This window comes from Artemia franciscana, chromosome 19 (assembly GCF_032884065.1).
Source record: "Artemia franciscana chromosome 19, ASM3288406v1, whole genome shotgun sequence".
Classification (NCBI taxonomy): Eukaryota; Metazoa; Arthropoda; class Branchiopoda; order Anostraca; family Artemiidae; genus Artemia; species Artemia franciscana.
In genome coordinates this window covers 21,857,821-21,875,968 of record NC_088881.1, presented here as the reverse complement: position 1 = coordinate 21,875,968, position 18,148 = coordinate 21,857,821, and the positions used below count along the sequence as shown (strand labels likewise).

The window sequence follows — 18,148 nt, the reverse complement described above, 5'->3', positions numbered from 1 at the left end:
TTGTAGTGGTACAAATCAGTATATTTGGGAAGAGTGTGGTAAAATTCTAGTTAAGTGACTTCTTGCTATCTCAGAAAGGGGTTAGGTTACAAAAATGAAACTTTCAGGGATGGGTCTACAGGCCAAGGTATACCCTGAGAAGGTATTTTAAAGTCCTTCTCTTGCTACAGAGCTCTTAAATTTGCCTACATTAAAGGTCTATACCTATCAAAATTTTTGACAAACGACATTTTACCTTAATTGTCAGTTACCATTTGCTTTTTCTCTGCATTTAGTTCCAAAAATGAAATTAGTGTTATTTGAATAGAATTCTGAACCATATCAATGTTTTTTTTCAAAATTTAGGAAATGGCCTATTTGCATATCTTTAAACCCTTATAAATTAGGATTGAGCAAAGTTGTGAAGCTGAAAACAATTTTGTTGTACTTTATACAAGCAGAAGATCTATTTTGCAAGTTTCACTTTTATAACACACATATTTTTAGAGGTTATCAAAGGTCAGGGCCCTCTAGAGAGGAGTGGAGGTAGGTACTTCAAAATACCTTCCCAGGACATACTTTGGCCTGTAGACGCATCCCTGAAAGTTTCATTTTCCTAACGTATCCCCTTGCTGAGATAGCAAGAAGTCAATTAACTAGGATTTTACCAAAGTGTGTTACTAGGCACATTAGCCTACTATTTAGCTAGCAAATGGGCCTGGGCCTAATTCCAAACTAGGCCTAAATTAACGGGCTAGCCTACAATATGAGAAGTCTTATAGATAGAATAGAGCACATTTCTCCTGAGAAGCTGTTTCTTATATTTAACTTCTCAATATTTACCCTTGATGTCTAGGAATTTAAATTAATTTGAGCCTTGAAGAAGAACAATAAAATAAAAATTTCAAGTTTCCGCCATTGTCAGGCACTGTTGTCGCCGTGAAACTTTCTTACCGATGCCTTTTCATGTCAACCAAATATGTTAACGTAACTGTTAAAGTAAAATTTATTGAATTAAAATGGAATAGTTGTTTTGAGGTTCTTCAGGTTCAGCAAGCTCGTTTCTTCTATTATAATGGAAAATTTCCATTATAATGGAAAATTTTCCAATACATTTGATACTGTGTCGGGAGAGTGGCAAATATATTGGAAAGTTGGACTTGTACTGAAAAATGATGAAGACAGGGTTGCTTCCGAGGTCACACTCTTACTATTTTTGTCACATTTTAATTATAAGAATACTTTTTATGTTACATTCCCAAAAAATTTACTGTATTGTTGCGTTTTTGAATTTTTGTTACACTGTCTTATGATACGCTTTTGAATAAAGAATAGTTTGCACACTTTCTGAGTAATTTATTTTTTCCCGTGAAAAAATTTTGCTGTTCCTGCTTTAATTATACCGACATGAATATTGACATTCTTGAAATTATCATGAAAATATTTTCTGCCATCGAAAATCTCAGTGATAAGCTTAAAAGAGTGAAATTTACAATTTTATGCTACGTTCAGACACATAGAATTGCTTTTGAAGGGCGAAAGGAAATATTTTAGGTAAATATATCAATTTTCATACTATTGACTTACCAGTAAAATGAACATACCAGTCAATGCCTTTTTTCTTTGCTCTGCAGGAAAATAAAAATTGCTTCTATCGCACCTTCAAATTTAAGCAGTTTTTGACCTAACCCAACCTAACCTAACTATTAAATAATTTTGGCACTGATAAAATATAATATTATTTTGTCAAAAGTGACCGATAATTCATACTTTAATCGAAATTTCGTCATTTTCAAGAGCTCAAAAAGTGCTTCAATTGGAATTGGCAATAGAAGCGATTATTCTACCTCTTCTTTAAGAAACAGGATCCAATCTATTTAGCAAAAGTTAGCTGAGGCCAAGAAAAACCTGTCCATTTACAACCAATTTCTCAGATCATCGGAACTTCAAGAGTATATAAGATATGCATCTTATCGCAAAATTTCATCTATACGAGCTTTGAAAGCACAGAAAAGAGTTTGATGTTGGAACACTAAGTAAAAAAGATAATAAAACGCCGTTCAACATTTTATATCAATCTCCAGATCGAAATACAATTTTAAATCAACTCAAAAGACCCGTTACTGTATTTAGTTAAAGTTTTCTCCAAGTATCGACGAGTCTGGTAAAGTAAAGTCATTTGTTCCTCCGTTTAAGATATTAAAGAATGTATTCCTCATGTCGATCTTGAAACATTAAACACAGATTGAATACGTCTTTCTATTATAAGAAGTAAGGTAGATTTAGGTCCTAATCAGTCTGTAGTTACTTAAGTGTGTTTTTCTTCAAACTAACCTAAATTACATCAAAATCTATACACCCGATTTGTTTCATTTCGTTAAAATCTAAGGGATTTTTGTCTGAAAAGGTCAATGAAGGTCAATTTTAGTGTTTATGTTTATTTGATTTGCGTGAGCACAAAAAGCCATTTAGAATTGCTGGAGAAAAAAAAATGCCAAACTGATTCCGAATCTGCTCGATTTTTGTTAATGCATGGATATTTATGATTCAAAAGCAAAAAGGTTCCAATTCATTAGAACTTAAAAAAGAGGAGCGGTTCTTCAAGTTTTTTAATTCAGATACAAAAAAGGTACCTCTTAAAATTTGGAGGAGATTTTCAATGTGACTAAAAAAGCAGATATTTTCTGAAATATGCAAACTAAAACTGTATCCCCCTTTCAAGTGTCACTCGTAATTGCTAAATAAAGATACCCTGCCTTGAAAAGAGACTTTCCTATCAAAAGTTACGAAAAAGTTGCGTTTTGATAGTTTGGACGTATGAAATTTTTTGTTCTAGTCGCAATCTTCACAGCATAATTATCCAAATCATGAGAATGTGAATTTTCGTCAAAGGGCAAGATCTGACAGGCTGTATGCAGTTTCTTTCTCGATCAAAATTTTCTAAAGCCACCTTACTATTCTTTCATATATTTTAGATTTTTGATAGACCTTTAATAGATTAGTCTACTGAAGTTTTCTTCTCCTGTGCAATTAATTTTTTTTTCCTTTTGCAGCAGGGCATTAAGACTAGGCTATCTATCACACTGAAAAATATCCAGGGTAACTTGTTCAGAATAAGCAAAAAAAATGAAACCACAATGTGCAATCTTACAATTAAACTTCTGGCCACACAAATTATATTAGCCTACCAATTCTGAAATAATTACTGAAGGTGTATTTTTCTGTACAATTAGAAACAGGCCCAAAGCCCCAGCATATTCCCTATCAGAAATTCACAATTTCAAACAATGCAAGAACTCTCTCATAATTATTTTAGGCTATATTTACATTCCTGATCAATGTTGTTAATCTCATATGCTAGTTATCTGTAGTGCTCCAGGTAACATGTGGCTAGATAGGTAAAATTATAGCAAGTCATATAACTGGCTTTCATATAAAGAAAATATACCAATCAATGCCTTTTTGTATACTTTTTATGAATATAGTAATTGCTTCTACCTTAAATTGAGATTTATGCACTTTTTTAGCTCTTAAAAATGACAGATTTTCAAAAAATTATGACAGTTTATATAACTGACTTACCAATAAAGCAAATATACCACTTGATGCCTTTTTTTTATTTTCTTTATGAATATAATAATCACTTCTACTCCAAATTCAAATTTAAGCACTTTTTAAGCTCTTAAAAATGACAAATTTTCAATTAAAGTACAAGTTATCCATCATTTCTGACAAAATAATACTATGTTTTCTCTACTCTGTTTTTGACAAAATAATACTACATTTTCTCAGTGTTAAAATTATTTATAATAAGGTTGGGTTAGGTTAAAAAGTGCCTAAATTTGAATTTAAGGTAGAAGTGATTATTATATTCATAAAGAGCATAAAAAATGCATCTGGTGGTATGTTCACTTTATGCAAAAGCCAGCTGTATGATTTACTATAAATTTACTGCTGGGTAAGTATTTGTTGTTATCTTGTAAGGTTTTCACCAAGGATAAGTCCAAAGTAACTGGGTAAGTAAAGGAATGCAGTTTCCAATTCTTGCAAAGTCATATTTTTTTTTTTTCAATTAATGAATTTCAACTCTTTTGACAGCTGTTGTAGACAAACTTATGATATGCTATAGGCCTACTCTGTCACATTACTTTGATAGTCTACTAGTGTCATTAAGTTGGGTGTAAGTCTAGGAGTAGTCTTGTTGAAATACAAGGAAAGAAGTGAACATAAGGTTTTCCCTCTACAAAATATGTCAACTAAGATTATCTACATATTATGAACTAAGAATTGTTTTCTGAACATGTTTTCTTATGTACTGAACTGTTCCTAGACATACACCAGACCTTGAAATTACCTTAAATTGCAGCTTGGAGCAATCTAAGGATTTCCTCCTTGTAGGCTCCATGAAGAATTAAAGGCAAGTTGAAGACTCATGGGCTTCTCAATGCTATTTCCACTCAACATTGATCCATTTAGCATCCACTCTTGATTTGAAAGTGCCAAGACAAGTTGCAGAGACAGTATATTCTGACAGTCTATTTCAAAGGCTGGTGACTCTGTTCAAAAAGAACTGATTTCTCTGGTGGAGTCTGCATGACATCTTAGACAGTTTCTTTGAGTGACATCCAATAGAAGAGGTGGCAGCAAACAAGATTAAATCTGAGACAATGTTTGTCAAAATAAGTTTGAAGGCAGTTATGACATCCCCATGTTTGCACCTATATATTAGGCCTGGTAGTTTGAGGCAACAAAGATGCTCACAATAGGGGACTGTTTGGAATTTGCTAATCAATTTTGTTGCTTGCATTTGGACTGCTTCTAGAATGAATTTGTTGTTTTTTTTTGTAAAAAGGGGATGCCAGTGTCATGCCAATTTCAAGTTAGGTCTAACAAGAGCTTTATATAGGGTTGTCATGACTTCTGGAAAGTGGCTGCTGATTGCTCTCTTTATTGTTCCTAGGGTCTGGTTAGCTGGCAAAGCAGCAATAGTAGCATGAGAATCAAATTTAAGTTTTTTTGTCAACCAAGACACTCAGATCTGTATCCTTGTGAACAGCCTTGAGTGGTAGGTCATTGAGAGTGTACCCAAAATGTAAGTTATTTTCTCCAAAATGAAGGATATGGCATTTAGATATGTTCAAGCTCAATAACCAGGTATTTGCCCAATTATTAAGTTCATTTATATCATGTTGAAAAACATCTGAATCAAGCTGGTTTGTGATTCCACCAATAAGTTTAAAATCATATGCATATAAAGTTAAATAATTGTGTACTACACTAGGGGTATCATTAATAAAAATATTGAAGAGAGTAGAGCCAAGGATAGTACCTTGTAGCCCACCACTCTTGACTAGCAATGAATTGCAATAAATCAGCATTCCATGAGTAAATATTCTGACCTGTTAAGTTGTGTTCTTGAAAGAAACATTATTGTGACTGTCACATAAATCATGGATAGTTGATCACTTATAAGAATTAAATAAAAAAAATAGTTTTTTTACTGAAAGTAAGGAGCAACATTAAAACTTAAAACAAACAGAAATTACTCCATATATGAAATGGGTTGTCCCTTCTGCAATCCCTTACTCTTTACGCTAAAGTTTTTAATTGTTTAAAAAAGTAGAATTTTGACAAAGAGTCAAACGTTAGTGTAAAGAGCAAGGGATTACAGAGGGGACAACCTATTTCATATACAGAGTAATTTCTGTTTGTTTTAAGTTTTAATGTCGCTCCTTACTTTCAGGTAAAAAGCTAGTTTTTTTATTTAATTTCTAAACGTTTTTGAATTAATGCATGTTTGATTTTGGCTCTCCGTACTTAAATTATTAAAATGAAATTTGCATATTAATTCTTTTTTTGGCTAAATGGCTTTCTCTTAGTTTTGATCAGACAATTTTGAGAAATAAGGGGTGGGGAAGGAGGCCTAGCTGCCTTCCAATTTTTTGGTTACTTAAAAAGGCAACTAGAACTTTTAATTTTTAATGAACATTTTTAATAGTAAAAAATATACATAACTTAAGAATTAACTTATGTAACAAACTTTTATATTCTTATATTTTTTATTTTATATATATGAGGGGGTTTGTCCCCTTGTTAATACCTCGCTCTTCACACTAAATCTTAAGTTTTGTCCCAATTCTTTAAGAATGACCCCTGAATCAGAAAGGCTGTAGAATAAATAGTTGAAATTACTAAAAATACTTTAGCATCAAGAGCAAAGTATTTATCTCCTCCTAAATACCTCACTCTTTATGCTAAAGTATTTTTAGAACCCCTCATATGCATAATAATCTCTTTGTTTTAAGTTTTAATGCTACTCCTTACTTACAATTGAAAAAACTTTTTCATGTTTATATTTTCATTGTTTTTTTTTAATATTAATGCTAGAAAATCCTGCACCCTTTTCATTGAATTTGTCTTCCCCCATGAAATATTCCTCCAAAGAAAGATCCTCCCACATAGCCCCCCTCTCCTCAACCCCACTCTCAAACCAAAAAAATCCCCCTGAAAACGTTGGTACACTTCCCAATAGCCATTACTATATATAAACATTGGTCAAATTACGTTTTGTAACTTGCAGTCCCTCCCCCAGGGACTGTGGGGGAGTAAGTCATCCCCAAAGACATAGCTATTATGGTTTTCGACTGTGCAGAACAAAACGGCTATCTCAAAATTTTGATCCGTTGACTTTGGGAAAAAAATGAGCATGGGAGGGGGCCTAGGTGCCCTCCAATTTTTTGGTCACTTAAAAAGGGCACTAGAACTTTTCATTTCCGTTAGAATGAGCCCTCTTGTAACATTCTAGGACCACTTGGTTGATACAATGACCCCTGGGAAAAAAACAACAAACAAACAAAGAAATAAACATGCACCCATGATCTGTCTTCTGGCAAAAAATACGAAATTCCACATTTTTGTAGATTGGACCTTGAAATTTTTTCTATAGGGTTCTCTAATACGCTGAATGCGATGGTGTGATTTTCGTTAAGATCCTATGACTTTTAGGGGGTGTTTCCCCTATTTTCCAAAATAAGGCAAATTTTCTCAGGCTCGTAACTTTTGATGACAAAGATTAAATTTGATGAAACTTATATATTTAAAATCAGCATAAAAATACGATTCTTATGATATATCTTTTAGCATCAAAGTTCTGTTTTTTAGAGTTTTATTTACTATTGAGCCGGGTTGCTCCTTACTACAGTTCATTACCACAAACTGTTTGAATCACATCAGTATTGAAATAAAAGAATAAGGCCCCCTATACTTTACCAATGTGTAATCTCAGACAGATATTCTGATTAAAAAATATGGTATTTGTATGCAATTAGAACTATTGAAAAGGAAACACTATAAGATTTTAAAAACAACTTGAAAAGAATACTTACTTGTACCATTCCTAAAGTATTTTTCTTTACTTTAGTCCCCATCCCCCTAATGCACAAAAATATAACCCAAATTATATATTTTCTATACATCTTGCCATACATCACTCTTTTGTTTCAAATTAATACCTTTGAATTGAATCAACATTGACAAATTCAAGAAACTGACAATTCATGAAAATTATATAGCTTTCAGGATTGGGTGACTACAATCTTGGAAAAATTCAGGTTTTACAATGTTTGAATTTACACAAAAGTTACCTTTACAGCCTAGCCTACTTAAATACAATTATTTTATTTCACTACACTTGTCTTAAACTAAATCTGTCCAAGATTGACTCTGTCTATGATTTGAATATGTTTGGTAAGTCTAAGGTCCTGTGTCCAAGGTTCAATGTAAATTAATGTTGAAAAATAATAGCTATGATATATATTTTGCTTGCTCACCACTTCATGTTTTTGTTTGATACAGTAAAACTTTTCAGAACTGGATATATGATGGTGTAACATATGTGAGAGCCAGAGCAACTGGCATATATCTGGTTCAATTTCAAGATTCAATTATCTTAGATCACACTTGCTAGCAATATGACAAATTCTGTGTCCACCAGCTTCAATGATAACAGTTGATTGTCCAAGGCATCCCAAAAGGTGCACCATGGCTTATAGTGTTTCTTTTTCAACAACCCCAATTGTAGACTGATATCAGAAGTATTTTTCCTATAGATAAACATCTGCCTCATGCCATCTGGCTGTTTCTTCCAGATATTCAACAATTTAGTCCATGTCCTCTACTTGGCGCCTACTTAATTCATATTTTAATGCTTTTACCGTTCTTATTTGATTCAGTTTGGAGTCTTTCTACAGTGTTTTATATGGCACTTGGTATTTACCAAGTGACATATAGCAATTGCAATTTTTGTTGGTCTATCTGTCCCGGTTTTGCAAGTTTGGGTACTTCCAGATAAGCTAGGATGACGAAATTTGGCAGGTGTATCAGGAACCAGACCAGATTCAATTAGAAATAGTCATTTCCCTGATTCAACCATTTGGGTGGGGAGTGGGGGGACAGTTACTTTGGAAAAATTAGACAACATTAGGTATTTTTATGGCACTTGGTATTCACCAAGTGACAAATAGCAATCACAAATTCTGTCAGTCTCTTGGTCTGTCGGTCTGTCTGTCGGTGGATGATGAAATTTGGCAGGCATATCAGGGACCAGACCAGATTAAATTAGAAATAGTCATTTCCCCAATTCGGTCAAATGGGGGATGGGGGGACAGTTAATTCACAAAAATTAGAAAAAATGAAGTATTTTTAACTTACAAATGGGTGGTGGGATCTTAATGAAATTCGGTATTTAGATTGATATTGTGTCTCAGAGCTCTTATTTTAAATCCTGGCCAGATCAAGTGACATTGGCGGGAGGAAACCTAAAATCTTGGAAAAGGCTTAGAGTGGAGGGATCGGGATGAAACTTAGGGAGAAAAATAAACACAAGTCTTAGATACATGATTGACATAACTGGAACGGATCTGCTCTCTTTGGGGGAGTTGGGGGAGGGTTAATTCTGAAAAATTACGTATTTTTAACTTATGAAGGAATGATTGGACCTTAATGAAATTTCATATTTAGAAGAACCTCATAACTCAGATCTCTTATTTTAAATTTTGACCAGATCCAGTGTCATTGGGGGGACCAGAAATCTTGGGAAATGCTTAAAGTGGAAAGACCAGGATGAAACTTGGTGGGAAGAATAAGCACAAGTCCAAGATACATGACTGAAATAACCAGACCGGATCTACTCTCTTTGGGGGAGTTGGGGGGGGGGGTAATTCGGAAAAATAAGGTATTTGCAACTTACAAATGGTGATCAAATCTTAATGAAACTTAATATGTAGAAAGATCTTATGTCTCAGATGCTCCATTTTCAATCCCAACCAGATCCGGGGACATAGGGGGCTGTAGAGGGAAAAAAAAGTCTTGGAAATAGGAAATTCCGGAAAGCGCTTAGAGTGGATAGATCGGGATGAAAATTGATGGGAAGAATAAGCACAAGTTCTTGATATATGGTTGACATAATAGGGATGGATCCACTCTCTTTGGGGGAGTTGGGGGTTTCCAGTTCTTTGGCGAGTTTGGTGCTTCTGGACGTGCTAGGATGATGAAAATTGGTAGGCGTGTCAGGGACCTGCACAAATTGACTTGGTAACAGTCGTTTCCCCAATTTGACCATCTGGGGGGCTGGAGGGAGAGACAAAATTTCAGAAAATTATAGGTATTTTTAACTTAGGAATGGTTGATCGGATCTTAATGAAATTTGATATTTAGAAGGACCTCGTGTCTCAGAGCTCTTATTTTGAATCCCAACCGTATCTGGTGATATTGGGGGAGTTGGAGGAGGAAACAGGAAATCTTAGAAAATGCTTAGAGTGGAGAGATTGGGATGAAACTTGGTGAGAAGGATAAGCACAAGTCCTAGATACATGATTGACATAATCGGACTGAATCCTCTCTCTTTGGGGGAATTGGGGGGGGGGGGTGTTAATTTGGAAAAATTAGAAAAATTGAGTTATTTTTAACTTCAGAATGGGTGACCAGATCTTAATAAAATTTTATACTTAGAAGGAACTCATGTCTCAGAGGTCTTATTTTAAATCGCAACCAGATCTGGCGACGTTGGGGGAGTCAGAGGGGGGAGCCGGAAATATTGGAAAACGCTTAGACTGGAGAGATTGGGATGAAACTTGGTGGGTAGAATAAGCAACTGTTGTAGATACTTGACTGCCGTAACCGGACTGGATCTGCTCTCAATTGGTATATCAATTGGTAGGCGTGTCAGGGAGTTGTATAAATTGACTTGATAAAGTAGTTTCCCCGATTCGACCATCTGGAGGGGGGGCTGAAGGGAGAGGAGACATTAGAAAAAAGAGGTATTTTTAACTTACGAGTGGGTGATTGGATCTTAATGAATTTTGATATTTAGAAGAACCTCGGGTCTCAGAGCTCTTATTTTAAATCTTGACTGGCATTAAGCCAGTACAATTTTGCTGAAGCTCATGCCATATGAGCTCTTGGCTCTTCCACCCTTGTCACAAGTGCCATATGAGCTCTTAGCTCTTGTTAACTTACAAACAGGTGATCGGATCTTAATGAACTTTGATATTTAGAAGGATATCGTGTCTCAGAGCTCTTATTTTAAATCCCGACCGGATCCGGTGGCATTGGGGGAGTTGGAGGAGGAACCTGAAATCTTTGAAAACACTTAAAGTGGAGGGATCAGGATGAAACTTGTTGGGAAAAATAAGCACAAGTTCTGCATACGTGATTGACATAACAGGAACGGATCCTCTCTCTTCAGGGGATTTGGGAGGGGGGCTAATTCGGAAAAATGAGAAAAAATGTGGTATTTTAAGTTACTGACAAGTGATTTGATCTTAATGAAATTTGATATTGAGAAGGACCTTGTAACTCAGACGTCTTATTTTAAATCCCGACTGGATCCAGTTTCATTGGGGGGAGCTGGGGGGCTAGAAATCTTGGAAAATGCCTAGAGTGGAGAGATCGGGATGAAACTTGATGGGAAGAACAAGCACAAGTTCTTGATATGTTATTGATATAACACGACCAGATCCGCTCTCTTTGGGGGAGTTGGGGGGGGGGGATTTCCTGTGCTTTGGAAGTTCGGTGCTTGTGGACATGCTAGGACAATGAAAATTGGTAGGGGTGTCAGAGACCTGCACAAATTGACTTAATAACAGTTGTTTCCCCGATTTGACCAACTGGGGGCTGGAGGGAGAGGAAAAAAAATGAGATATTTTTAACTTACGAATGGGTGATTGGATCTTAGTGAAATTTGATGTTCAGAAGGACTTCGTGTCTCAGAGCTCTTATTATAAATCCCGACTGTATCCGGTAATATTGGGGGGAGTTGGAGGGGGAACGGGAAATCTTGGAAAACACTTAAAGTGGCAGGATGAAGCTTGGAGGGAAGAATAAGCACAAGTCCTAGATGCATGGTTGACATAACCGGACTGAATTCACTCTCTTTGGAGGAGTTGGGGGGGGGGGTTAATTCAGAAAAATTGAGGTATTTTTAACTTAAAAATGGGTGACCAGATCTTAATGAAATTTGATATTTGGAAAGAATTCATGTCTCAGAGCTCTTATTATAAATCCCAGTCAGATCTGGTTAGATTGGGGGAGTTAGTGGGGGAAACCGCAAATCTTGGAAGATGCTTAGAGTGGAAAGATCGGGATGAAACTTCGTGGGTAGAATAAGCAAATGTCTTAGATATGTGATTGATGTAACCAGACTGGATCTGCTCTCTTTGGGGGAATAAGGGGTGGTCCAGTGCTTTGACGAGTTTTGTGCTTCTGTATGTGCTAGAACGATAAAAATTGGTAGGCATGTCAGGAACCTGCATAAATTGACTTGATAAAGTCGAATCCCCCGATTCGACCATCTGAAGGGGATGGGGGTAAAGGGAAGAGGAAAAATTGGAAAAAATGATGTATTTTTAACGTATGAGTGGGTGATGGGATCTTAATGAATTTTGATAATTAGAAGGACCTTATGTCTCAGACCTCTTATTTTAAATCCTGACTGGTATTAAGCCTCTGATTTTCTTTTTAAATCAATCTATTGATTTTTGGAATTTTACTAGAGCTCATGCCATATGAGCTCTTGACTCTTCCAACCTTGTAACAAGTGCCATATGAGCTCTTAGGTCTTGTTTTTTATCAATTGATTCATCTTTTAGAATATCATTGTTAATCAAACCAGTATGCATGTTTTGGTTCCCAAGCAGCTGAAACCTGGTTTGACTTAACTCTGCGAAACTGAACCCATTTAATTGAATTCTTGTCCAAATCAACCCCTTTTTAACAAAACTCCCATGCAACTGAACCCTTGTGCAACTTAACCCCCAGTTAGCTGCTATCTCATGCAACTCAAAACTCTAACTGAATCCCCATTTAACTGAACCCTGAGGCAACTCAACCCCCCCCCCATTTAGGACAACCATTTTAGACTCAATCCCATTCACCTCAACCCTACTTAAATCAACAATATAACTAGAATATGTAATTCAGCCTGTTTCATCACAAGAAATAGAAATAACTTGAATAAAATGTTCTTTATGTATTGATCAATTCTTATGGAATTTTTCATATTTTTTTTTTCATTGGTCAATTCTTATGAAATTTTGTTTTTGTTATTGTGCTCAAATGCCAAACTATCCCCCTTCCCCCTCTAAAAACAACAATTTATCTGACTGTCTCATATATTTGGAAGTGCCCAAGGTCTGAACACATTTGTATCTCATGGTTGCAGCATTAGCTGCAGCCTAACACAGAAAAAATCATGGCCCATAAGCCAATAGCTTAAAAACACATAAAGGACAAATTTGTCTGGCAAAAAAAAATTTGAAATTAATGCTGATTCAGGAATAATAGCTATTACTTAGAATTGTCTTAATAGTAAAAGTTCTTTTTTGTAGAAACAAAACTTTGGGAATTTTCAAAAAGAGCTCAAAATGCTGATAAGCCTGTTTTCTTTTTTACCCCTCCCATAATAATAGGGCACAACAATTTACTTGCTTTTCGTAATTTGGTCACGACAGCACCGCCATCATAAATTGCTTTACGGTACCATATATGATTTTAGTGTCATTTCTGGAGTGTAAAAACTTGAAACCATAAATGGTATACTACTGAAATCCCCATGATCCAAAACACCTTTAACTGGTGTTTAAAATCTTTCTTTTGAATTCTCCCCTTCTGTAGCCTATCCCATTTGTAAGTGGAAAACTAAAAAAACTAAGATTAAATAAAATCTTGAATTATAAAACCTAAAACTAAATAAATCTAAAACTAAGAAATAAAAAAAAATAATTTCTATATTACAATTAATACTAATATGATTGAGCACTAGGGAAGTTAGTTAGAGTTACGCCTACTTCAGTGTTCTCAGTAAATTAATTCTAACTAATTTCTGTGGTGCTCAATCATAGTAGTATTAATTGTATGTGTAGATATTGTTTTTTCTTTTTCTTAGTTTTATATTACATTTAATTCTAGGTTTTATAGGTAATTTTAGATTTTATCTTTGTTCTTAGCTTCGAAAACGCCTTGTTTTATGCAAGCGAAATATTCGCTTTGTTTTAGTTTGTCTTTTCCTTCTACTGGCCATAGTCTTGTTTGTTTTTTTATCTTGCAATTTGTTTCTTTCTTTGTTTTTGTCGTGGCTGGGCAGATTGGCTTTAGTTTTTCATTGTAGGAAAACCAGGCATCCCAAAGTAACCAACAACCCTAAGGCTTAATTTCCTTTCTTTACTTGGTTTGCAACATGTGGGCTAAAAGTGACACCAATTTATAACTGCAATTGAGATAACTGGGTACCATGGTTCTGGCCAGGAGAGATCACGTTTCAGAGGGTTGAACCTCATCACTCTTGTTGATTTGCAGACCATATGTGTAAGACTGGCTGAAAAAAAAGTTGAGTTGAGGTCCCTACTGAATTGCTGAACAACTTGGTGCTTGTTCACTAGGTATTTTAGCAGCATGAAAAAGTCATCAGCATATTTAAAACGATCCTCAGCTCTTGGAAGCACTTAATTTATCACCAATATAAACATCAGGGCTGCAGGTTTTGTGCCTTGAGGTGTACCACATGTTATTTCAGCCCATTCTGAGTTGAAATCTCCCAGGAAAAGTGCATAAACACGCTGATAACAAGTGCAAAGAAAATCAATAACACACAACAGAATATACACTTTTGTATCCATCACCATTAAGTTCTCAGCAGTGGTAATGTGGCAGATTAAGTCAAACACTTTTTAATAATCAGGTAAAAGTCCACAATAGCATTTATTTGATCTAGTTATTTGGTTATTAGGTGGAATAGTCTTACCAAGTAATGAGTAGTGCCACTTCCTTTCAGATAACCGTATTGAAATGGGTCAAAACAAGTGCTAATTTGAGAAAGAAGTTTGCAGTAAATGAACAATTCAATCATTCTGGTTAGATTGGAGCAATTGAGATTTACCACAGCTGATCACAGAATTTTTGATCTTTGACTTCGGGTTTAACTTGTATGTATGCTTTCTTCCATGCCTGAGGAAATCTTTGTTCCTTAAAACACTGGTTAATCACTGAAGTGAGAGTTTGGCCTGGAAAGCTGCATATTCAATAAGAATATTTAATGACTGTTCTCTTGGATGTGAAGAACAGTTCTTTTCAGCTTATTGGTCTCTTTGAAGACCAATTCTTTGGAAGAAAACTCTTTGGAAAAATTAGTGTTTCAACGTCACAGTTGTTGATAGAAGGGTAGTGGTGCAGATTGTTGAGAAAAACGCGTTCACTTCAGTAAATGTCACAAGTGATCTGTTATCTAGATGTATCTTAATGTCACTGGCTATTTTCTTTCTAATTAATCATTGGACCTGAATATGCTATTTTTGAGGATCAGTATAAAAAAGCAGTGACACTTCCTTGCAGATGTAATGTTTCCTAGCATCTCTATTAACTTTAACTTCAGCATTCCTCAGTAACTGCACAATATTTTACTGACTGCTGAAGTGAAGCTGGCAGTTGATCATGATCATCTTTTTAATTTATTATGTCGCCCATGGTTTGTTGCTTTCACTGACTACCATGTTTTTTGTAGGAAAATGCTTATGATGCTTCTTTAGAAGTAGAGACTTAAGGGCATTCACTTACATGCTCAGGTCTATCAATGACAAATTTCCTCATAGTTAAAAGTACCAACCCGGCGTTCAAAAGAACAGTTAGATTCTTTGGACAGGGGCTGGGTAGTAGTTCGAGTTTTTTTTTTGGGGGGGTCAGAAAATTAACTGTAGTTTTCCATAGAATAATCAAGTGGTCTGAGTTTTGGAGTGAGCTGAGTGATTGCAGGGTTTCGTAATGATTGGCCAGATTGGTGAAAATACGATCCAGTATACTATCACTTTGGTGGGTGGGAATATGAATGTTTTTTTTTTTAGGTCAAGCATAGATGACAGCAATTGCTTATTACTTTGACTGAACTGACCAACTATTAAGAACCCTAGCGCAGTGTATCTTCAGCAAAATTTTCTGATACATGTTTGATGGTATTGTATTAGTTCTTTCCTGTTCTTATCACTTTCAGGAAAGTAAACAAAAATTATCATTATGCAGAAGAATTGTCTAGAACAAAAGCACGGTTTAAACTCAGCTCAGATCATTTTATGGCAGAAATCAGCGGGCTCACTTTGTTATTTGCAAGGTAAATCATCCCAGGAGTATATGCTGACACGTTTGCCACAGCGCTCTAATGTGCACTATTGTATTTTGTTAAAAAAAAATAAATAAATAAAAAAAACAAAAAACTGTGCAACCTATGATAAACCCAGTTTTTTCTGTAATTTCCTAACACTCAGTTATGAAATTCAATTCTCATGCTTGGTTTTATAATGATGGTGCTCAATGAGCTGTTTCTCCAATTGATGGCGTGCGAAAATTTTCACAGGAAAAATGAAAACTGCACCTTCTACTCTCTAGCCTTTTACTTGTCATATCTCTTCTAGAGATCATAATATTTGATGCAGCTTTTGTGGACTTAAGTGAATTACAGTGTCATGTTTTGATAAAGTCATTTTCAATTTTCCACTCAGGACTGGGCTAAGAAATAGGACAAATGGTCAACATCATTATTGTTCTTTTCTCTGTCTATTTCCTTAGTGTCTTTTTGACAAAGTCATTAATGACCTTAATTGGATAATACCTGCAGAATAAAACATGTCAAAAATATAGGAAATTCTGTATCCAAACAATTTGGAGAAATGGTTCTTAGAACCCTTTCAACCATAGAAGTTAGTACTCCTTTCTTTAATGATTCTGGATGAAATGAATAGAAAATAAAATATATATCGATCAATTTGCATTGCCTTTCAACAAATTGCAAAGATAAACTGTTTATACTTAAGTTTAAATAAAATATTCAATGAAGATAGCAGACAAACAAATTTAAAGATTTAAATATTTGAAAGTTAAATAAAATTATCTATTCCATATTTTCAAATGCATAAGATATTAGTAAAGAAAATTCAAAAAAAGGAGCATCCATGAAAAGTCGAAAAATTACTCTTAGAACTTAATAGCCTCTATAGCCTATTATTAAAAGAGTGTAATTGTATTTTTTTTCAATTCTGATTTTTTTTTTTGTAGGAAAGTTTGTTGTTTAAACTGTAAAATAAATGTAAATATAAAGAGAAATAAATATAGTAAAAAAAAAACTACAGGAATATAAGAACCAATCAAGTGGTTTGATACTAAGATCTTAGTAAATGCAAACAAGAGGACGCAATCAATTTCGTTTCTGAATGGTTCTGTTGCAGACTATGTGCCTACAGAATTTAGGCTTAGATGCTTTTTAGCTCGTTTTTATATTATTCCTACCTAGATATGAGAAGAGTGGAAGTTTTTCACTTGTCACTGATTCAAAGGACACCCATCCTTCAGGAAGATTAACAAATATTGTACTTAAAATGCGTTCTTTTATTCACCCCTCCCCCCTTTCTCTAAAAAAATATTTGATACAGCCTTCCTCTTTTTTCTTTCAAAGGGTCAGTTCTGTTTCTACCTATGATAATATTTAGTGTAACCAGAGTTGTGTCTAAGGGAGTGAGTGGGGTTGTGGGCTTCTCCCTCCCAAAGTTCCAAGGCGTCAGCGCGCAGTGCTGACGCTTAGCTTATGTGTCCGCATTTGTTGGTACACTGGAATTGTTTATCAGCGCATTCTTTATATCCTCTTTCAAACTCAAAACCGTAGCTTTGCCCCTGGTAAGTACTGCTCTATATTTTTTATTTTATTTTCATTTGTTTTATAATGGACTCTATATGTGAATATGTTTCTTCTTTTTTCAGATGCAAAAATAGATGCGTGTTTCAAGAATTAGTATTTTGGACTTACCTCCACATCCAACAATGCCTCTTGAAACACCTTACCAAAGGCTTGAACATGGATTAGCTTATCATTTCACAAGAGCTCCTGTCTATAGGATTGGAAACACTGCTCTAAGAATTCAAAAGCGCCATATATTTTTTGTATTTATATCGTTCTTATTTTTGGTTGTCATTTATACTTTCTTTGGGAGTCAAAATACCAACAAATATTTGGACAATAGGAAAGATTATAAAACAATTGTGTATGAATCTCCATATCCTCTGACACCCCCAGTACGGACAGAAAGAGGTTTGAAGTATAAATTTGGAATTATATCAGATTTAGATACATCATCCTTAAGCAAAGATGTAAAAAACACTTGGCTGAGCTATCTCAAAGCAGGTTACCTGACTGTGGACATTCCTGCTCAAAAGGTAGGTTGGATAATTAGTGAACAATAGAGGTTTTTTTTAATTCTTGCAAAATTACTGGTTTCTTCCATTGTGTCTATCAAATTAACTTTTCTCCAATATTTTCATTTTTATTTCTTAATAAGGAAAAGACCTTTTTAATTACCAGTGCCTGATCCAAAGACAATGAAGTAACCTGTTTAGGATCTTACCATTATTGCTTAATCATGGCTCTTTTAGTTCAAAACTACTAACGCTGCTAACTTTGTATTGTTACCTAGGAGAAAAACAAATGTTTGTATACACCTAGGAAAATTGTGGCCTTAAAATGTGCCTTTCCCAATTCTCAGCCACCCTCCATTGCTCCTGAGATAAGTTCTGAAAAAAAAATATATAAATTAGGTCATTCAGCGCTTTTTTCTCAAGAAAAAAAAGGTTGTCAAACAGT

At 34.9% G+C, this 18,148-nt stretch overlaps 2 protein-coding genes across 7 annotated transcripts in view; one reads left to right on the top strand and one right to left on the bottom strand.

Annotated features, from left to right (window-relative positions):
• LOC136039416 (uncharacterized) overlaps window positions 1–916 on the bottom strand; it is a 34,264-nt gene extending 33,348 nt beyond the window's left edge. For all 3 annotated transcript variants that reach the window (XR_010620436.1, XM_065723144.1, XM_065723145.1), the window contains exon 1: window positions 823–916. The gene's annotated coding sequence lies outside the window, so the exon portion shown is untranslated. The remainder of the gene's footprint in view (window positions 1–822) is intronic.
• A 1,901-nt stretch (window positions 917–2,817) lies between these two features.
• Window positions 2,818–18,148, top strand: part of LOC136039414 (soluble calcium-activated nucleotidase 1-like) — a 33,151-nt gene continuing 17,820 nt past the window's right edge. For 2 of the 4 annotated variants that reach the window (XM_065723143.1, XM_065723140.1), the window contains exons 1-2: window positions 2,818–2,889; window positions 17,272–17,724. In XM_065723143.1, coding sequence (XP_065579215.1) covers window positions 17,284–17,724 — 441 coding nt within the window. In that variant the 5' untranslated portion in view covers window positions 2,818–2,889; window positions 17,272–17,283. The other 2 variants (XM_065723141.1, XM_065723142.1) reach the window with 2 other exon arrangements.